The sequence below is a fragment of the Stenella coeruleoalba genome (genome assembly GCF_951394435.1).
Source record: "Stenella coeruleoalba genome assembly, chromosome: 13".
NCBI lineage: Eukaryota > Metazoa > Chordata > Mammalia > Artiodactyla > Delphinidae > Stenella > Stenella coeruleoalba.
In genome coordinates, this window is record NC_137159.1 from 60,931,821 (window position 1) to 60,954,814 (window position 22,994).

The 22,994-nt window shown below is 35.4% G+C and overlaps 1 protein-coding gene across 2 annotated transcripts in view; it reads left to right on the forward strand.

Annotated features, from left to right (window-relative positions):
- Positions 1 to 22,994, forward strand: part of STRN (striatin) — a 116,558-nt gene that overhangs the window by 24,836 nt on the left and 68,728 nt on the right. For both annotated transcript variants that reach the window (XM_079940458.1, XM_079940459.1), the window contains exons 2-3: positions 13,495 to 13,598; positions 20,729 to 20,802. In XM_079940458.1, coding sequence (XP_079796584.1) covers positions 13,495 to 13,598; positions 20,729 to 20,802 — 178 coding nt within the window. The remainder of the gene's footprint in view (positions 1 to 13,494; positions 13,599 to 20,728; positions 20,803 to 22,994) is intronic.

Consider the following 22,994-nt stretch of genomic DNA (forward strand, 5'->3'; position numbering starts at 1 on the left):
CATGGAATAAATGGGTGGGTGGATTTTATTTATTTTATTTATTTATTTATTTACTTATTTATTTAATTTATTTACTTACTTACTTACTTATTGGCTGCGTTGGATCTTCGTTGCTGTGCGTGGGCTTTCTCTAGTTGCGGCGAGCAGGGGCTACTCTTCGTTGTGGTGCAAGGGCTTCTCATTGCGGTGGCTTCTCTTGTTGCAGAGCATGGGCTCTGGGTGCACAGGCTTCAGTAATTGTGGCACGTGGGCTTCTGTAGTTGTGGCTCGTGGGCTCTAGAGTGCAGACTCAGTAGTTGTGGTGCACGGGCTTAGTTGCTCCGCGGCACATGGGATATTCCCGGACCAGGGCTTGAACCCCTGTCCCCTGCAGTGGCAGGCGGATTCTTAACCACTGTGCCACCAGGGAAGCCCCTGTGTTCCTTTTAATCCTCATGTTTTTGTCTCTATATCTTATTGGATGGAGCCTTTTCTCAAATGTCAAGGTGGACCATTTTTAAGAGTGTGGCACTCATAAACTGGTGGGACGTCCTCTATCTCTAGACTAGCTGTTTGACATGGAGCCTTCACTACGGGATGATCAGGCCTTCACTGAAGGATGATCTGATTTAGGTGAAATGGTTTTTTTGTTGAAAGACCCCTGAATGTCATACTTAAATGGCATTTAAGTTTTTTTCTCTGAGTTTATTCAGTTTTCTAGAAAATGGTATTCTAATCATCTGCCTTGGAGAGAGAGCCTAGCTGCAGAGGTAGATGGAACCTGGCTAGAGAAGTAGATTATAGCTCTTACCTTTTAAAGCTTTCACTTAGTCATCCTGTTTTGTTTTGTTCTTTTTGTCACTGCCTCATTCTTGCCCTCTACTATTCCTGGCATTCTGAGTCAAGACCTCTCTGTTTACATTTCTTCAGAGGCTAAATGTCTAGTATCTTGGGGAGGTGGGTTAGAAGTAGTTGTTTTATTTCAGGGAGTAGAGGTGGGTTCCTGTAGGTTTGACTGCACTTCATATACTTTTAACCTTCCCCCCTGTTTTAAGCCCTGTGACACAGCTGCCCCATCTGTGTATCTCATACCTCTTAATTTCTGAGCTTTTCAAGGTGCTTTGGGGGAAATCTACTAGCTTCTCATTGAACTCCCTCTGCAGGTACTTAGGTTTCTGAGCTGCTGAGTTAGTACTCTTTCTTCATCTGTTTTCCACATCCTAAATATTTATCATCCCTTGACCCCTGTTGCCTCTGTATGTTCTCTTTGATCTTGTGGGTTTATATCTTTAAAAAAGTTATTTAATGCTCCTTGGCAAGGAGCTATTCTGTCTTGTTATGTTATGTTATGTTATTTATTTATTTATTTATGGCCGCATTGGGCCTGCTGCCAGAGAAAGCCCGCACGCAGCAACGAAGACCCAACACAGCCAAAATAAATAAATAAAATAAATAAATAAATTTTAAATGTGGTCATAGGGTAGTTTAAAAAAAAAAAGAACCAAATGGAAAGTTTAATTTAAAAAAATACACACAATTTTTAAAAATTTATTTATGTATTTACTTATTTTTGGCTGTGTTGGGTCTTCACTGCTGCACGCAGGCTTTCTCTAGTTGCAGCGAGCAGGGGCTACTTTTTGTTGCAGTGAGCGGGCTTCTCATTGCAGTGGCTTGTCTTCGTTGTGGAGCACGGGCTCTAGGTGCGTGGGCTTCAGTAGTTGTGGCACGTGTGCTCAGTAGTTGTGGCTCATGGCTCTAGAGCACAGGCTCAGTAGTTGTGGTGCACGGGCTTAGTTGCTCCACAACATGTGGGATCTTCCCGGACCAGGGCTCAAACCCATGTCCCTTGCATTGGCAGGCAGATTCTCAACCACTAAGCCACCAGGGAAGCCCCTCTAGGTGATTGTGATGCTGAAGTTTGATGCTGCCAAGTGAAGACACTGTCTTTAGGAGAGAGGGCTAGCTAGAGGCAATGATTGTGTGCCCAGAGAAAAACAACTAGCAGCCTAGATGCAAGAGAATAATGTAATCCAAAGCTTTTCAGAGGAAATAGGTATAGTTTATAGAAGACATTAAGATATAAAGCAGATAACTGAAATTCACTGTATGCTCTTCCTTAGGTTAAGTAATCTATTTTATTGACTTTTACTTTTCATGGATTTCTCTTGTTATTTGTGAGTTTGTGCTCAATTGACAGAACCTGAAATTAGTTGTTCTCTGGCACTTTATTATAGATTTTTGTATAAGTGAGTGCTCATTCTCTCCCATAGCAGATGACAGAAAAACAACTGAAAAATATCCAACCCAGACTAATATTTTATGTACTTTTCTTTTTGAATATACTTGTGATTTTGTTTGCTAGTATTTTGTTGACGATTTTTGCATCTATATTCTTCAGTGATATTGGTCTGTAATTTTCTTTTTTTGTAGTATCTTTATCTGGTTTTACTATCAGGGTGATGGTGGCCTCATAGAATGAGTTTGGGAGTCTTCCTTCCTCTGCAGTTATTAGGAAGAGTTTGAGAAGGATGGGTGTTAGCTCTTCTCTAAATGTTTGATAGAATTCACCTGTGAAGCCATCTGGTCCTGGACTTTTGTTTGTTGGAAGGTTTTTAATCACAGTTTCAGTTTCATTATTTGTGATTGTTCTGTTCATATTTTCTGTTTCTTCGTGGTTCCATCTTGGAAGGTTATACCTTTCTAAGAATTTGTCCATTTCTTCCAGGTTGTCCATTTTATTGGCAGAGTTGCTTGTAGTAGTCTCTTAGGATGCTTTGTATTTCTGCAGTGTCTGTTGTAACTTCTCCTTTTTCATTGCTAATTTTATTGATTTGAGTCCTCTCCCTCTTTTTCTTGATGAGTCTGGCTAAACATTTATCAATTTTGCTTATCTTTTCAAAGAAACAGCTTTTAGTTTTATTGATCTTTGCTATTGTTTTCTTTGTTTTTATTTCATTTATTTCTGCTCTGATCTTTATGATTTCTTTCCTTCTGCTAACTTTGGGTTTTGTTTGTTCTTCTTTCTCTAGTTCCTTTAGGTGTAATGTTAGATTGTTTATTTGAGGTTTTTCTTGTTTCTTGAGGTAGGCTTGTATAGCTATAAACTTCCCTCTTAGAACTGCTTTTGCTGCATCCCGTAGGTTTTGGATTGTCGTGTTTTCATTGTCATTTGTCTCTAGGTATTTTCTGGTTTCCTCTTTGATTTTTTCAGTGATCTCTTGGTTATTTAGTAACGTACTTTTTATCCTCCATGTGTTTGTGTTTTTTACGGTTTTTCCCCTGTAATTGATTTCTAATCTCGTAGCATTGTGGTCAGAAAAGATGCTGATATGATTTCAATTTTCTTAAATTTACTGAGGCTTGATTTGTGACCCAAGATGTGATCTATCCTAGAGAATGTTCCTTGCGCACTTGAGAAGAAAGTGCAATCTGCTGTTTTTGGATGGAATGTCCTATAAATATCAATTAAATCTATCTGGTCTATTGTGTCATTTAAAGCGTCTCTTTCCTTATTTATTTTCATTTTGGATGATCTGTCCGTTGGTGTAAGTGAGGTGTTAAAGTCCCCCGCTATTATTGTGTTACTGTTGATTTCCTCTTTCATAGCTGTTAGCAGTTGCCTTATGTATTGAGGTGCTCCTATGTTGGGTGCATATATATTTATAATTGTTATATCTTCTTCTTGGATTGATCCCTTGATCATTATGTAATGTCCTTCCTTGTCTCTTGTAACACTTTTTTTTAAAGCCTATTTTATCTGATATGAGTATTGCTACTCCAGCTTTCTTTTGATTTCCATTTGCATGGAATATCTTTCACCATCCCCTCACTTTCAGTCTGTATGTGTCCCTAGGTCTGAAGTGGGTTTCTTGTAGACAGCATATATATGGGTCTTGTTTTTGTATCCATTCAGCCAGCCTGTGTCTTTTGGTTGGAGCATTTAATCCATTCATATTTAAGGTAATTATCAATATGTATGTTCCTATTACCCTTTTCTTAATTGTTTTGGGTTTGTTTTTGTAGGTCCTTTTCTTCTCTTGTGTTTCCCACTTAGAGAAGTTCCTTTAGCATTTGTTGTAGAGGTGGTTTGGTGGTGCTGAATCCTCTTAGCTTTTGCTTGTCTGTAAAGCTTTTGATTTCTCCATCTAATCTGAATGAGATCCTTGCTGGGTAGAGTAATCTTGGTTGTAGGTTCTTCCCTTTCATCACTTTAAGTATATCATGCCACTCCCTTCTGGCTTGTAGAATTTCTGTTGAGAAATCAGCTGTTAACATTATGGGAGTTCCCTTATATGTTATTTGTCATTTTTCCCTCGCTGTTTTCAGTAATTTTTCTTTGTCTTTAATTTTTGCCAATTTGATTACTGTGTGTCTTGGCGTGTTTTTCCTTGCGTTTATCCTGTATGGATCTCGCTGCGCTTCCTGGATTTGGGTGTCTATTTCCTTTCCCATGTTAGGGAAGTTTTTTGACTCTAATCTCTTCAGATATTTTCTTGAGTCCTTTCTCTCTCTCTTCTCCTTCTGGGACACCTATAATGTGAATGTTGTTGCGTTTAATGTTGTCCTAGAGGTCTCTTAGGCTGTCTTCATTTCTTTTCATTCTTTTTTCTTTATTCTGTTCTGCAGCAGTGAATTCCACCATTCTGTCTTCCAGGTCACTTATCTGTTCTGCCTCAGTTATTCTGCTATTGATTCCTTCTAGTGTGTATTTCATTTCAGTTATTGTATTGTTCATCTCTGTTTGTTTGTTCTTTAATTCTTCTAGGTCTTTGTTAAACGTTTCTTGCATCTTCTCGATCTTTGCCTCCATTCTTTTTCCGAGGTCCTGTATCATCTTCACTATCATTATTCTGAATTCTTTTTCTGGAAGATTGCCTATCTCCATTTCATTTAGTTGTTTTTCTGGGGTTTTATCTTGTTCCTTCATCTGGTATATAGCCCTCTGCCTTTTCATCTTGTCTATCTTTCTGTGAATGTCCTTTTCAGTGATTTTCGTTTTAAATTTTAACCCTTTAAGATTTTAGAGTACAAGATAGTTTAAATGGTTTCAAAAAACTAAATGATACATTTAAAATAATTTAATTATTAGATATTCCCATGTTTTCAGGTAAACCTGCTTAGATATAGCAGACTTACATTCCTTATATATATCCTTTTGATAAGTTAGAATTGAAAATAATAAAGGTAAATAAATTTCCTGTTTACCATGTAGGCTTAAATTGTAAAATATCTAGTTACTATTGTTTTCATCTTTTTAAATTTCTAATGGTTAGGAAAGTGGAGGCCTAATTTTAGGTACATAATATAAAAAACTTATGGAATTTTTAACATTTATTTTCCTTGAAGATAATTCCAAACTTTTCTTTTCAAAAATAATGTGCCATCACCATTAGCTTTACTAGTAGAGATAAATGGAAGAATGATGACTTAAAATTTTAAAGAATATTTTATTTGTAATACTTAAAAGCTATTTTCATACCTTGTCTACTTGATCAGATTGAATCTTTAGTTTTTCTAATTTTTTCTTAAGATTTCAGTTGTATATCTCAATCTCACTTTTGTTCCTGGAACCCTAGAAACTTTAGGAGACTTTAATCTGTGAGAATGTTGAGGTGACAGTGCAGGCTGACACAAGTTTTCTAAAAGAAAGTGGTCAGGGCTTCCCTGGTGGCACAGTGGTTGGGAGTCTGCCTGCCGATGCAGGGGACACGGGTTTGTGCCCTGGTCTGGGAGGATCCCGCATGCTGTGGAGTGGCTGGGCCCATGGGCCATGGCTGCTGAACCTGCGCGTCCGGAGCCTGTGCTCCACAACGGGAGAGGCCACAGCGGTGAGAGCCCGGCGTACCGCAAAAAAAAAAAAAAAAAAAAGAAAGTGGTCAAATTGTAGCTTCATGGAGAAGTATACCAATAAAAGAAAAAAGTAAATAACTGAATTCATCACTATTCCATATTACTGGTTAATACTGGAGGCTAGGAATATATTGGGTAACTAGAGACCTGTCTGTTTTATTTCAGAAGGAATTTTGTTGTGGTAATATTCAGGGAGAACTTTTAAGGAGCCTCTTGGGCCATGTATTTTCTGTCATGTCCTTGTTGCTAATACCCCCACTACACTGGGTGTGAGTCTTGAGTTTCTAAGTGGTGATTCATTCATGGTCTTGGACTATCACCTTAGTTCATTTGTGAGAATGCTGTCCCCCTTAGGGATACACCATTTAATCTCTTGGAGCTTCTTTTTTCTTCTTTGTAGAAATAATGAATTTGGATTGAAACATCCAAGACAGGGTCTACAAACTGGTGGCTTATAGTGCCATATGTGGTGAACGAGTTTTGTTTGGCTTTAAGTCTTTAAATTCTTCAGTTAAGAGACTTTTATGTGTAACAACATACCTGTGGTACAGCACTCAGCAGGTATAAAGGGCTACATGTACATTTAAAGGTAGGTTTAACTCCTGTTCCTCTCCCTCTCAGCCACCCAGTTGCTTTCTTTGGAGACATTCACATTTACTACATACTTCTGAATCATTCCAGAGTTATTACCTATGCACAGAAGCATAATGGTATGTTTACCTTTTTTTTTTTTCAAAAACTAAATGGTTGCAAACTACATGAAATGTCTGTCTGCTTTTTTTCACTTAATCTATCTTAAATATCATTATCAATATATTTAGAGCTATCTCCTTTGTAACAACTGCATAGTATCCCTTTCTATAGATGTATCCCACTTTTCCTTCTATTTTTCTTCTTTTCTTTATTTCTGTTCTTCTTTCTTCCTACCCTTTTATTCCTCCTTTCAGTCTTTTCTTCCCTTCTGTCCACCCCCCTCCCCTGCCTTTGCAGTTAAAAAGTCTGATTCAGAAAACAGTATCCTGCCATGTTAGGACAATCTGTACCTGGGACTTAATCTTTATTCTCAAAAGGAAGGATTTATACCAGCTGCTATGTTTTAGACTCAGGTTGTTATTTTTTTTTATTAGATCTTTATTGGAGTATAATTATTTCACAGTACTGTGTTAGTTTCTGTTGTACACCAAAGTGAATCAGCCATATGCATGCATATGTCCCCATATCCCCTCCATCTTGAGCCTCCCTTCCATCCTCCCTATCCCACCCCTCTAGGTCATCACAAAGTACTGAGCTGATCTTCCTGTTCTATGCTGCTGCTTCCCACTAGCTGACTATTTTACATTTGGTAGTGTATATATGTTGATGCTACTCTCACTTTGCCCCAGCTTCCCCCTCCCACCCCCTGTCCTCAAGTCCATTCTCTATGTCTACATCTTTATTCCTGCCCTGCAACTAGGTTGATCAGTACCAGTTTTTTTTTTTTTTTTGATTCCATATATATGCGTTAGAATATGGTATTTTCAGGTTGTTTTTACAGAAAGAATTAGCTTTCTTCTGTAAGAACATGTGTTTTAAGATGTTTGTTTCTAACTTTCTGAGTAGAGCTTCTGGGGGGAAAAATGTAAGAAATTGACTTCTTCTTCCTCTGTTCTTGTAGGTCTTAGTTAAAGACCTAATTTTTTTCCAATTGTATTTATAATTTATTTAACTAGTTCTCTGTAGGTGGACATTTGGATTATACATATATTCTTGTCTGTATTTTTTCAGTGTATCATTTCACATATGTACAAATATATTTGAAGGATAACAGTCTAGAATTAGAATTGCTGGGTAGAGAGTATATGCATTTACCAAGATTTCCCTGGTGGCACAATGGTTAAGAATCCACCTGCCAATTCAGGGGACACAGGTTTGAGCCCTGGTCTGGGAAGATCCCGCATGCTGCGGAGCAACTAAGCCTGTGCACCACAACTACTGAGCCTGCACTCTGAAGCCTGTGAGCCACAACTGCTGAGCCCACGTGCCACAACTACTGAAGCCCATGCACCTAGAGCCTGTGCTCCGCAAGAAGAGAAGCCACTGCAGTAAGAAGCCTGCACACCTCAACGAAGAGTAGTCCCTGCTCACTGCAACTAGAGAAAGCCCACGTGCAGCAGCGAAGACCCAACACAGTCAAAAATAAATAAATAATATAAAAAAAAGAGTATATGCATTTACAAAGTTGATAGATATTGCCAAGTTGTCCACAGTAGTGGTGAAACTGATTAACACAGCCAACATACGAATGCATTTTCCCCAATATATTGTATTATCAAATTACTGAACTTTATTAATCTGATGGAAAGGGGGAAATGTGATTACAATTTTAGTTGGCATTTCTCTTGTGAGATTGAACATCTTTTTAATGTGTTTGAGCCTTTTTATTTCCTTTCAGTCAACATGTTCTTAGTGTTTTTCTCTGTTGAGTTCTCAATCTTTTTCTTATTAATTTGTAGGTGCTTTTTATACATCAAGAAAAGCAAACTTGTGATTTGTGATGTGACTACTTTTCTGATTTTGTTTTGATATTTGTCAAAAAAGAGCTGTCTTATTTCTCATGATAGGTTTTCAGCAAGTTTTAAATTACCGTGTATAAATACTTTCTTTTTGAGGTGAAATTTATTAGTCTTTTATGACTTTGGGTTTTGTCTTATTTTCAAAAAGACATTCCTAATCCTGAGATTATTAAAATCAAACTCTACCTTTTTTCTAGTATTTTGGGGTTCCTTTAAATTTTTTGATCCTTTTGGCATTTGTTTTGATGTGAGGAATAATTTCTAGATGGCTACCCATCAACATTTATTGAATAATTTACATTTTCCCCAATGATGTGCAGTGTCACCTTTAGTTTATACTAAATTCCTGTATGTATTTGGGTTTGTTTTTGGATTGTCTGTGCTATAGATAGGTCTGTTTGTGCATCAGTACCACTTTTTAGGTGACTATAAATCATAATGTTTTAAAATATTTTAGAGCTTTAAAATAATTTTTTTATTCTTGTTTATTTTTCCATATATACTTTAGACTCATCATGTATGATTTTTTTTTATGTATGTTTTTTAAAAACATTGTATTGGTATTTTAATTGGGCTTGCATAATTTTAAAAGAGTAATTTAGGGAGAAATAAAATCATTGTAATGCAGAATCTTCTTGTTTAAGAACATGGTTTTGCTTCTCATTTGTTCAAGTCATTTTTTGTGCTCTTTAGTAGCATTTAAAATATTCTTTGTATAGCTCTTATTTTTTTCTTGTAAGGTTTATTCTAATTATCTTATCATTTTTGTTATTATAAATGGGATTGTTTTCTTTCATTATATCATGTAACTAGTTTTTATATAAGCCATGGGTTTTGATTTATTATTTTTATATGCAGTTACTTTACTAAAATTCCTCTATTTTTGTAATAATTTATAGTCTATATTTTCTTGGATTGTCCAAATATCCGGTCCTATCATTTGCAAATAATATGATTTTATTTTCTCTTTTTTATTTATAAACTTCTTTCTTTTTTTCTTAATTGAAGTATAGTTGATTTACAGTATTATATTATTTTTAGGTGCACAGCCTAGTGATCCAGTATTTTTACAGATTATACTCCATATAAGTTATTACAAGATAATGGCTATAATTCCTTGTGCTATACAATATATTCTTGTTGCTTATCTGTTTTATACATAGTTTGTATCTGTTAATCCCAATCCCCTAATCTGTCCCTCTCCACTTCTCTCTCCGCTTTGGTAACCGCAAGTTTGTTTTCTATATCTGTGAGTCTGTTTCTGTTTTGCATATATATTCATTTGTATTATTTTTAGATTTCACATATAAGTGATATCATACAGTATTTGTCTTTCTCTGTCTGACTTATTTTCCTAAGCATAATATTTTCCAGGTCCATCCATATTGCTGCAAATGGCAGAATGTTGTTCTTTCTTATGGCTGAGTAGTATTCCATTGTATGTGTATATATGGAATATTACTCTCTTTCTCTCTCTCCCTCTCTCTCTCTCTCTCTCTCTCTCTCTATATATATATATATATACACCACATCTTCTTTATCCATTTATTTGTTGATGGGCAGTTCGGTTCCTTCCACGTCTTGACTGTTGTGAACAGTGTTGCTATGAACATTAGGGTGGCATGCATCTTTTTGAATTAGTGTTTTCATTTTTTCCAAACTTAATTCTTTCTGGACTAATGACATTGGCCACCACCTCCAGAGCAACGTTAAATATTTGTGGTAAGAAGTGGACATCCTTGTTTTGTTCCTATTGTCATTACTACTCGGGTTTCTCTATTACACATGATACTGGCTTTGAATTGAATTGTTTGTATCTTATCTTATTAAGGAAGCTGGAGTAGTGATTTTTTTCAAAAACTAAAATCTTATATTGACAGATAAGTTGCAAGGGCAATACAAAGAATTTTTTTTTTCTGAACCATTTGAGGGCAAGGTGCCAGACAACCTGATGGCCCATTGCCACCCACCAAATACTTTAGTGTTTGTCTCCTATAGACAAGTACTATCCTATGTAACCACATGCAGTCCTCAAAATCAGGAAATTAGCACTGATGTATTACTACCATCTAGTCCTCAGACCCATTCATATTTTGCCATTTGTCCCAATAATATCCTTTTATAGCCAAATCTAGTCCAGAATCATGCATTACATTTGGTTTTCATGTCCTTTTTTTTTTTGTATTTTTTTTGTTTTTGCGGTACGCGGGCCTCTCACTGTTGTGGCCTCTCCCGTTGCGGAACGCAGGCTCAGCGGCCATGGCTCACGGGCCCAGCCGCTCCGCGGCATGTGGGATCTTCCCGGACCGGGGCACGAACCCGCGTCCCCTGCATCGGCAGGCGGACTCTCAACCACTGCACCACCAGGGAAGCCCTTTCATGTCTTTTTAGTCTCCTTCAATCTGAAACAGTCTTTCCTTGACTTTTGTGACCTGTTGCTTTTGAAGATGACAAGAAAGTTAATGTAAAATGCCCCATAATTTTAGTTTGCCTCATGTTTCCATATGATTGATTTCACGTTATGCATCTGTGGCAGAAATGTCACAGAGATATCCTTTGATCACCAAGGAATATCACAGATATTTCTATTATTCCTTTCTGTTTGTCTTTTCTAGGCACCTCCATCTTCTTTGTAATTTCTCTCTCCAACAATTCTGGGTCTTTTATTTTTTATTAAATAGTTAAGTAAAAAAAAAAAAAAAAAAAAATAGTTAAGTAGTCCAGTGTGTGAATTGATAGGAGGATGGGAAAGCAAGTGTCCTGGAAGTATAAGGAGTAGTTGGTAGGCTGGGGAATGAGTTGCAGTAAAGACTTTTGAGTATTATATGCTGAAGTGTCAGAATCACCCAGGACCAATGATGGTGGCAGAAATAGAAAGCTCGTCAAAGGGTATAGAAAGGAAGAAATTGATAATTTTATTATTACTTTGGTTATATGATTATACTGATTAAATTATTGTTTTTATTAAAGCCATTTTGAAGCCTGTCTTCTAGGCCAAAACATTGTTTGACCAAACAAGGTGGGCTGTTATATCCTTTTGACAGGACATTCATTTTTGTCAGCTTTTAATGCATGTATTATTAATTCTGCTTATATAAAATAATGATCTCATTGTAGAACATACAATTTTAAAAGGTTATATGATCATTAAATACAGATATTGTAGATATTTGATGCCTTTTCCTCTGTGTATACAACTGAACTATCTTTAGCCTGTTTTTAAATATTTCAATAAGATAAAAATAATCCTTCTTATAATTGCAATATAAATTTTAAGAGCTCATTGAAATGAGAACAAAAACATGACAGTACCTACATTCTGAAAGTTATAAGAAGCTCGGTGAGTTGGATTTTGTGTTTATTATGGTACTGAAAAAAAAAGAAATGAGTGTCATTTAAACCAAATAGAAGTAAGTTTAATGGTTCATTCACTAAACCTTCGTTGGATAATCCACAGTTCCTTAGGGATGTGGTAAGATCATCATTAAATGTAAATTTTTGCTTACTTAAATGGAAAGCACTGTGGAAATATAAATAACGTTATCTGAGTTAATATAATAGAAATGAGAGGGGAAAGAATGTGAGAATAGTGAAACTGATAGCTATTTTTGAGGGCCCTTAGTAGATCTCCTCTCACACCTCTAGTGGTGTTATGGGTTTCTTTAACAAGTTAGTATTTGCAACATAGTTTTAATTCCTTAAGTGGAAAGTATTATTTCAATTCTAAATGTCTTTTTAATTATTATGGAGAGCTGCTCTTTCCTATCCCCTTTGTCTAACTGAAGACTAGAGTTTTACAGTTTGTTTCATGTTAAAATGTAGGTTTTTTCTTTTTTTCTTTTTCTCATGTTTGGGAGGGGCCAGGAACCTATGGAGGGCCATTTTCTCTGATTTTCCTTTTCCCAGCTTTCACTTTCTTTCCCCCTGCATATCAAATCTAAATGGGGTGGGGTGAAAGGTGGGGATTGAGAAAAGACAGCTATTTCTTATTTGAAGGGGAGGTCCAGGATAAAGTCTCTCAAGACAAGGAGTCCATCATAAAATTTAAGTAGATGGTGAAACTCAGAGAACTCTTACTTTACAAGGCTTATTATAAGAACTCATGATTCTACTTTACCCCCTTTCCCGATCTTCACCCTTTAAAAAAAAATTATGTAAGTTTCAGGTGTACAGCACTATAGTTCAACATCTGTATAAACCACAAAATGACCACTGCCACAAGTCCAGTTACCATCCATCATCATACAATTGACGCCTAAGACCCATGTTGCCTGCCCCCCCAGCCCTTTTCCCCTCTGGTAACCATTAATCTCTTCTTTGTATCTATGAATTTTTTTTGGTTTTGTTTGTTCATCTTTATTTTTTTTAAGATTCCACATATGAGTGAACTCATACAGTATTTGTCTTTCTCTGTCTGACTTATTTTGCTTAGCATAATATGCTTGAGGTCCATCTATGTTGTTGAAATCCTGCAAATGACAGGATTTCGTTTTTTATGGCTGAGTAGTATTCCAGGGTGTGTGTGTGTGTGTGTGTGTGTGTGTGTGTGTGTGTGTGTGTACATCACATCTTCATTATCCATTCATCCATCGATGGACACTGAGGTAGTTTCCATATCTTGGCTATTATAAATAATGCTGCAGTGAACATGGGGGTGCATGTTAGTGTTTTGAACTAGTGTTTTCATGTTCTTCAGATAAATGCCTAAAAGTGGAATAGTGGGTCATATGGTAGTTCTCCATCTTCACTTTTTATAAAGAAGAATCCCCCTAAGTGCCTTAAAAGACAAACACTTGAGCAAACTGTGCTGTATTTTGCATATGTCTGCACTTATATTGGTTGTTTTAAATTATAGACTCTTAGAGGATATGGACTACGTGTTGTAACATCCCTAGTCTGAAGTGACATTTATATAGATGTCCTTTTTTTTAAAAAATAAGTTAAGCATTTCCCCCGCTTGCAGTCAGTGCCCTTCTGTATACGTTGTGACAGATCTGTAAAAAGAAATGTTTTTACATCTAATTGTTTTATCTTCCAAAGTTTCTTTCTTCAGCTGAGTTTGAAAAAGTTTATTTCGTCTAAACTGAGTTTTGTCTTTCTTTTCCTTACTCAGGCTCAGATTGCCTTCCTTCAGGGGGAAAGGAAAGGTCAAGAAAATTTGAAGAAGGATCTTGTGAGGAGAATCAAGATGCTGGAGTATGCTCTTAAACAGGAAAGGTAATTCAGTGACATGGAAGGTAGTGTTCTCTTAAATATTGGAGTGATTTTTCTGTTATTCCTACAACAAATCCACATTGTAATGTGTTCTGCTTTTTAATTCAGGAAGTAGTATTTGTAATAAACATTTAGAAATGGTTGTAATATGTTAATTTGTTAATGAATGTTTAGTAATAATGACCAAAAAACTGATTTATATGATTTTTAAGATTTTAGCAACATTTTTCCCCCACGCTGTCCTTTCTAAAGGAATGTGTGTACTTCCTGAACTGTTGATATCTATTTCTTTATAGAATTGAAATAGTTTTTGAGTTGTAAAGGAAATTTCTATAATACTTACTCCCTTTTCCTTATCATCTAGTATTATTCAGTTTGGTGTATTTTCTGTGGAAGAAACCTACTCTGGCAGACTGTGTTGAGAATCCTTTTATAGACATTTTTGGTATTTTGATCCTTTGCTATCAACTATTCATATCTGTCCAGAAGTGAATCTTACCTTTCTATTCTGCTAGTGTCTAAGATATTCAAGAACTAAACTTGGTTCACAAGTAAAGGACAATAGGTCATGGATGAGAATTTTGGAAGTTTTTATATGAATTAAGTTTGTTTGCTTTAGTGGATGGTCTTTGGAATTTTTTGTCAGCAGTATAAGACAGTTCTTTATTTTAGATTATTGAGTACTTGTTAGGTGATATTGAAATTCTCTATTTTGCTTTGTTTTTGATCACATGCCCTTTTCAGTTTTTCGAAGCATCTTCTACCATTTAGAAGATGCTACTTATGGGTATCAAGAAATAGATAAAACTTTATTAGAAGTTGTGTTTACCTTCACGTGGGATCTTTAAATGATACAAGAGGTTGAAAACAGCTTGACCTCTTAGTGAAAAATTGGTGATTCTTTTCATTCCTTGAGAGGTTGATTGAAAGCTGTATTGGGGAGATGGTGGGGAAAAAAAACTTTTAAGTGTGTAATTTGGGAATATTTGAGATTTTAAACAATCTAAATGATAGGCATAATCAAAGAGAGAGTGTAATAACATTAATAATGGCAACTATTAACTACCATGTACCAGCCCCTGAGGCTTAAAAACTAAGTAATTTACGTAGAGTTGCAGAGTTACAGTAGAGCTGTGATTCAGATCCCTCCAGTCTGTCTGATTCTGAAGCTTGTACTCTTTACCGGTACATTATACTATCTTGTAAGTCAGAAAAATTAAAATATTAAACTAACCAAGGATACGGTGTATATGTATGTGTGTATGTGTGTGCGTGTGTGCACGCATTCTCATTAACATATTCATTGATCTATCCATCCAACTTAAGTACTGTGCTGGAATTGAGAAGAAACAAGTCACAAACCTTGTCCCTTTAGGGCCTAGAGTAGTGGGAAACAGACTTGGAAACCACAGAAGTACAGTGCAGTAAGTTAGGTGCTGTGGGAGAAGTCAGCACAGGGTACAGTGGGGTCACAGAGAAGGGAGTGGTTGTTTGGATCTGGAGGCAGTGAAAGCAGAAAGAAGGGTGTGACTAGCGGGGGTGAGACTTGAACAGCATCATAAAAAATAAGGTGTTTGCCAGATGGGCAAGGTTCAAGCAGTAGAGAAGATACGTTTGACGTGGAACAAAGCATTTTGGTGTGTTCAGAAATTTGTGATTACTGTGTATGGAGGGTAAGGTGTTAATTGTGATTTATAAGCAATAAATGGTAGCGATGGGCAAGAACCAGATCATGGAGAGCCTAACTAAGGAGTTCAAACTTTTATCTTACACTGCAAGTTTTAAAAAACATTTTCTCCTAAAATAATCTCAAACAAACAGAAGTTGCAGGAGCTATATACCCTTCACCCAGATTCACCAGTTGACAACGTTTTGCTGTATTTACTTGTATCATGTTCTCTCTATATACTCATTGTCTTTTTTCCCTGAATCATTTGCTACTTCTTTGCAGACTTATACCCCTTTGCCCTTAAGTACTTAAGGGACCATCTTCTAAAAGCAAGGACATTCCCTTAAATAATTACAGCTCATTATCAAATTAAGGAAATTTAATGTCAATATAGTTCTATTATGTAATATAGCCCATATTCATATGTTCCGCTGATGATCTTCATAGCATTTTTTTCTACCAAATGTCCTAATAATGATCTTTGTAGTATTTTTTTTCCTGGTCCAGGATCCAATCTAGGAATACATATTGCATTTAGTTGTCTTGCAGTTGAAAGGTTTAAGCATGGAATAGTCTAAAATAGATTTTATAAAGATCACCCTGACCTCAATTTAGGGGATAGACTGAAAAGATCTGTTAATAGAGGCAGGAAGATTGTAATAGTTTAGGATGAGAAATGATAACGTAGTAGCTGCTAGAATAGAGGAGTTAGCCACTATGAAACATTTTAGTTTTTATTTTTATTTTTTGGCCTCACCTTGTGGCTTGCAGGATCTTAGTTCCCCAACCAGGGATCGTGCCCCTGGCAGTGAAAGCCTGGAATCCTAACCACTGGACCTCCAGGGAATTCCCTATGAAACATTTTAAATAGAAAAAAAAAATGCATAAGATTTGGAGTTGATTTGGTATAGGGGATGAGGAAGAAAGATAATTCAAGAATGAGTCCCAGGTTTCTGGCTTGAATGAGAAGTTTGAAACGTATCAAGTGAATTAAAGGTAAAGAATTAGGGTTGAAAAGCCACTATGGCAGGGGGACTCATGACTAGAGATGTGTAGTTGGGAATCATCAGTATTGTGGGTAAAATTATAAGAACTCTGAAACAAACAGAACAGGTATTGTGGGACAAAAAGAGATTACTAGCAGGAGCCACAGGAAATGGAAATGTTTGAGGAAAAGACAGAGGAAGAAGAGCCAACAAAAGAATGGTAGAGAAGGAAGGAGAGAGCAGTATATTGGAAGCAAGCTAAAGCAGGTGGAAGTTTGACAATTGCAGACGCCAAACAAATCGCAAGTAAGTTGTATACTGAAAATAGTCCTGGATTTGCCAGTTAGGCGCTTGTTGGTATCCTTGCCAGAAAGCTTCAGTGAGGTAGCAGGAACATAAACCAGATCACAGGGGACTGAGAGGTGAGAAGGGTAGATACAGAGGAGACAGATAGAGTTGTTTATTTTTTTGAGTTGTTTATTTTTTCAAGTAGTTTGACTTTGGGGAACAGAAAAGATAAAGAGAGATAGTGGCTGGGTCTAGGGAAGATTGTTTTTTGCTTTTTAACTTAAAGGGATTCTCCTGGAAAAGTGTCCCTGATTTTGTATCTTTGGAAGTCCCTGGAATGATTTGAGATTATTCCTGATGTAATGGCACCACTGAAATGTGATAAATTAAGGAATAAAAAAAAATTCTGTGGATTAGAGCTCTTAAACATTTGAGTCCTTTTCACTGTGAAATTATTTTTAATTAATGCAAAGGAATTTTTTAAAAATTGGAACATTTCAGTTCTTTTGATTCTGAAGTTATTTTTTCTGACACGTTAAGCCAATTAAAAAAAATTTTTTTTAACTGAGGAAAATTTGAAGCATAGGTGTACAGAGACTAATATCTTTTATATACACCTCCAAGCCTCAACAGTTAACATTTTTGTCAATCTTGCTTCATCTCAATCTATTTTAGAGCAAATTCCAGACATCTTGTCATTTAACTTGTAAAAACCTAAGTAAGGATCATGGTTTTGAATTGCTGTATTACAGATTTTCTAAGTCGTCCCACTTAAAAAGATCCAAAGTTAAGTAAAACTGAATATTTAACATTAAAGAAGGATTACACACCTAGCAGTGGATTTTTTTTATGCTATTGATTTTTCAAATTTTTTCTTTATTTTTTTATATTTTTGGCTGCACTGGGTCTCTGTAAAAACCCAACTGTCCTCCTTGCCTCTAATACATTTTCTCATTCTGATTAATTTTCCACGTCCGTGGAATTCGTTTTCTAAACACAGATGTTATATCCCTGCTTAAAAATATCTAGCTAATTTCAGAGTTCTTCTTAGTAAAAGATTCTACATCCAGGCTCCTTTCTAGTCCTATACAAACACACACACCACTGTGTATTTTTTTCCACTTTTAAGATATTCCTTCTGACCAAAATACCCTCTTCATCAGTCCATTTGTCTGATTGTGGAACTATAGGTTTTGAGGTTTAGCTAAAATCTCATGTGTTTCCTTCTTTTTGGTAGCTATCCTTGACTACTGTCAGGACCTTTGACAGAATTAGATAATCCCTTATCTAAATTCGTATAACATTTGATATAACTCATAGCTCTTATCCACCATGTGCTAGAGTTATATATTTACATTTCTGTCTCTTCTTTATCTCCTTGCCTTTATCCTTAACTGACTACAAGCTGCACATTATTCCCACCAGCCAGTACAGTGCCTAGCATGTCATAAGAATTCAATAACAGTTCGTTGGATTTTATCAAATTATTATATTTTACATCTTTATTGGAGTATAATTGCTTTACAGTGGTGTGTTAATTTCTGCTTTATAACAAAGTGAATCAGCTATACATATACATATATCCCCATATCTCTTCCCTCTTGTGTCTCCCTCCCGGCCTCCCTATGCCACACCTTTAGGTGGTCACAAAGCACCGAGCTGATCTCCCTGTGCTATGCAGCTGCTTCCCACTAGCTATCTATTTTACATTTGGTAGTATATATAAGTCCATGCCACTCTCTCACTTTGTCCCAGCTTACCCTTCCCCCTCCCGGTGTCTTCAAGTCCATTCTCTACATCTGCATCTTTATTCCTGTCCTGCCCCTAGATTCTTCGTAACCTTTTTTTTTTTTTTTTTTTTTTTTAGATTCCATATATATGTGTTAGCATATGGTATTTGTTTTTCTCTTTCTGACTTCACTCTGTATGACAGACTCTAGGTCCATCCATCTCACTACAAATAACTCAATTTCTAATCAAATTATTTTTAAGTATCAACGTTTAAAGTGTGATTGGAATGCTGTGTTATATTCCAGGCATATTATATATAATAATTGACTTTGAAACAAAGCTATAATGGGACTTCTTTAATATATTATAATTATGTAATTTTATGCTGTTTTATCCAGTAAAGACCAGTTGGGAGGCCTAGCTATGTATCAAATGTAGAGTTCTTAGGCATGAGATCTGCTATTTAACTTGCAGTCAGTCAGATTTAGACAGAAAAAGCTTAGGGAACAAGGGTATTGCTAACAGTGAGATGAAGCGTTAAAACAATGGGAAGCAATATGAGTGGGAAGGTATTTTAGCATACTGACTTCAAAAGGAATGTTACTAAATTGAGTTCTGTGAGTAAATTATTTTTCAGTGAACTTAACAATTCACTAGGGAGACCCTGATTCATGGGAGTACAGCTTGTAGCAAACACAGCAGTTCTTTACTTATTTTGTCTTTATCTAATTTTTTATGAAATGTTAGAATGTTTTCTATTCCCTTTTCTGTAAGCTCTGTTGTAGTTTTTCCTAAGACCACTAGAATGCACTATAGTGCAGTATTTTGTGTTTGAAAATGTTTTCCTCATATATCTATGTGTGTATATATATATGTGTGTGTGTATATATATAAATAAGTATGTATATATATGTAAAACAAAAATACATAAGTTAACTCCATAAAACTTTATCGCTGCTTTTATTCTGTCCTCAGGCCAGTTACTTTCAATTGCTATTTTGCCTTATAGGAGGTATTGTTAGTTTGTCTTATGGTAGATGAAGTGTGTTTATAAAAAAATCTGAAGATTGACAGTTATACTTAAAAACCATAACACATATAAAAAACACACAGAGGTGTACACGCGCGCACACACACACACACACACAGAGTATCTTGTACCTTGTTTTTTTACTTAAGCTTAAAGATCAATCCCATATTTGCACACAAAGATTCTTTTTTCTTTTTAATGGATACATACCATTACAAAACATTTCATATATATGCAAAACATATAAAGACTAATATAAAAAATATTCATGTACCTACCACCTACTTTAAGAAATAGAACATCAGCTATCTGTAACTTTCAGAGGTTTTAGGATTCCCCTCTGTACAAAATGTTGATTTTTTGTGTGTTGTAACTGCAAAATAATTATTGCAAAGTAATATGAAGAATTCCAGTATTTTACACATTCAAGCAAATAATTTTCATTTTCTTTATACTTTTCTTGAAATATAAAAACTTTAAAGTAAGTGCTCAGTCTTCTATAAAGAAAAAAATAACTTTCAAATTTTGGCTATTTGGTTACCCTTTTATTCCTTCTTTATTACTTTATTACTTTGGTTTTTCAAATTATTATTGTTGTTATTATCCCAGTCTTATTACATTGAATATTTATTGTAATAGTCTCAATATTTTGGGGAAGCAAACAAGTCAAAATATACAAATACATTAAGTATGGCCATTTTTAGTTAACCTTTAAATTTTTTACCTTACCTAGATTATTTTTTTGGTCTTGGATGGTTAAATCTGGGATGGTTAAATTAGATAAACCAGAGATAATAACATCTAGTTAGCTTTTAAAAGAAGGTGTTCCTGTTCACAGTTCTTCCTGAAAAGGTAAAAGATACCTTGGCTACTAAAAAATATATTTATTCCTACTAGAATGTCTTATTCAACATTGATGATTTAGGCTGGTTCCCCCTCCCTCCTTTGGATTGTTCACTCTAATGCATACTTGGCAAAGCATAGTTGCCAGACAATGCAAAGTATTATGAATGACCTTTCTACAAAAAAAAACAACGAAACTCAATTTTGAGAATGATTAGTCTTTCTCAAGTTTATTTCACAATCCAAACTTATTTACTGCTTTTGATAGAATTGTACTCTGGCAGTCATCAAGAAAATTTGAATACTGCAGAAACTAGAATGTTATCTGGTTCATTTGTAACTGTAGAAACAAGATTTATGATTCTCAGTGTTATTCCTTTATTTATTATAACAGGACTTGATGGTATAACAGCAACAAAATAATAATGGCAAGTGCTTTTGTATTAGGACTTTGACACTGTGGAAGTCTTTGAACTGTTGAAAGTTAGTCAGGACTACTGCATACTGATGACTACTCCTGTTACATATCTTAAAGTTCATTTAAATATGTTTTAAGATGGTTTGTATTTTCTCATTTCTTTGGTAGAGCTAAATACCACAAGTTGAAATACGGAACAGAATTGAATCAGGGAGATATGAAGCCTCCAAGCTATGACTCTGGTAAGCTAATTTTAAAGGAAGTTTAAATGATTAAAAAGAAGTTAATATCTAGTATTTTGTAGCAACAGTATTTATAACTGCAAGTTAATTTCTAATTATTTGCATATTAGTTATTTTTTCTGACCTACTTATCTTTGGGCACTAATCACTAAGTGTCATTTGATCATTTTCTACCACCTTCCTTCTGTTTCCCTCTTCCCCATTCTTTTAGCTCCCCACTTTCTGCTTATGTTCTACACTTACTTGAAGGATCAGAATTCATGGGGTAACATGCACCAACATAACTGTGTGTTGCTGGGTCCCTCCAGTATTAATGAGAACTTTGAGATGTGTAATACAAAGTACATCATGCCCTTGAAATCCTGAGAGAAAGGGTAGAAACTATGGAGGTAGGAGATTTCTTCTTTAAGTACAAGAGAATTACTCATCCTTTAAGTCTGATCCCTCAATTTCAGGTGCAAAATTGTTTGGACTTAACCCACAGGATGTTCTGTAACCAGAACATCTTTTAACTGCTGAAACAGTTGTTATCTTTTTGTGCTATTTCTTCTTTTTCCTTCTCTTATATTCCTCGTCACCCCATCAAACAATACAAAAATAGTACTTGTAAAGATATTAAGGAATATAATTGACTTATTAGTAGGTGTTAGGAAAAAGTAAGAAAAATTGTTGAAAAGTTATCACCATGTTTCAGAAGAGTGTGTTTTTGACATGATGTCAGGTTAAATTCCTGGATCAAATGTCTGATATAACTATCACATACTGAAATACCTTCCTTGGTTTCTGTGGGCTTTATGTATGTTAACTTTAATTCTTAATATCGTTATTCAATAAAAATAATATTATTTTCATTTTACCTGCATGAAATTTTAACTGAGAGAAGTGGAGAAACTTGCCCAAGGTCACACAACTCTTAAGTAATAGGAACATGGATCTGAACCCAGGTCCACTGACTCCAAAATTCAAATTCTCCCCATTTTTCCACACTGTTTCTGTGTTTGACAGTGTATGAAAGAAGAAAATTATTCTGAATGTGCTGCCAATTTTATAGTTCAATTCAGTGTAGTAGTGTAATTAACACGTTTCCACCTCTGAATATTGAATCCTTGATGTTTAGAGCAATACCAATTGATCACTGACATTTTTTTCTTTGTTTTTTTTCATTGTTCTTTTACTTTGGCATCTTTTCTTTTAACTTGAGATGCACTTAGATTAAAAAAATTTTTTTTCTTGTTTTTAAATCTAGGCTATTTGTTGAAGACTATCCTAACAGTACATTGTCTGAATCAAAGGAGTGATTTTAATCACTACTTTTACATAAACATGTTTGTTTCCTAAGTTTAGATATCGATTTAGGAGTATAAAGGCCTAGTTGCAGTATATACAAAATGCTTGTAAGTAAAGAATGTGGCTCAGTAGAAAAAGTTTGGGCTTTGAAATTGGATACACATAAGTTTGACTCTGTCCTAACACTTTAAATACCTGTGATATTACTTAGTCTCTCTGAGGTTGCTCCATTCCTTATCTGTAAACTGGGGAAAATTCTGGAAATAATTCCTAACTTCTAGGTTTATTTTCTTAGTATGTAATACCTAGTATCATTCCATCTGTCCATCTTTCAGACTGCTGTTCAGCTTTTAAATATGAAATATGTAATGCTTGTGTCAGAGCCAGAATCAAATTCTGTGAATAAAAATATAGTACCCTGTTGGATTTTTACAGGGAAGATAAAAGAAAAAAGTGATTACAATAAAATTATATGGAGAAGTAATAGGTGTTATGGAGTACAGTAGCAGGAGAACCAAATCTAGTTGTAAGTGATCAAGGAAGCCTTCTTGCAGGAAGTGATATTTGAAGTTGACATTTGAAAGACAAGTAAGAATTAACCAGGGAAAGAGGACTGACTAAATATTTGTTGAATGAGAGGTAGAAGAAAGGCAGAGCATTAGCGGTAAAGTTTCTGAGGGAAGAATTTGCCACATTTGAGAAACAAAATAATTAGTAGAGGGGGAGAGGGAAAGAGTGTTTCTAGATGCAGCTAGAGAGTTAACCAGGAGGGCAGATTAACTAAGAGTTACGAGAAGGCTTTTGAAGGGTCTTAATCAGGGCTCTTGTGATCAGATTTGCTTGCTCTTAGATCATGCTGACAGCAGTGTGGAAGGTGGGTTAGAGAGGAGTAAAACTGAAGATGG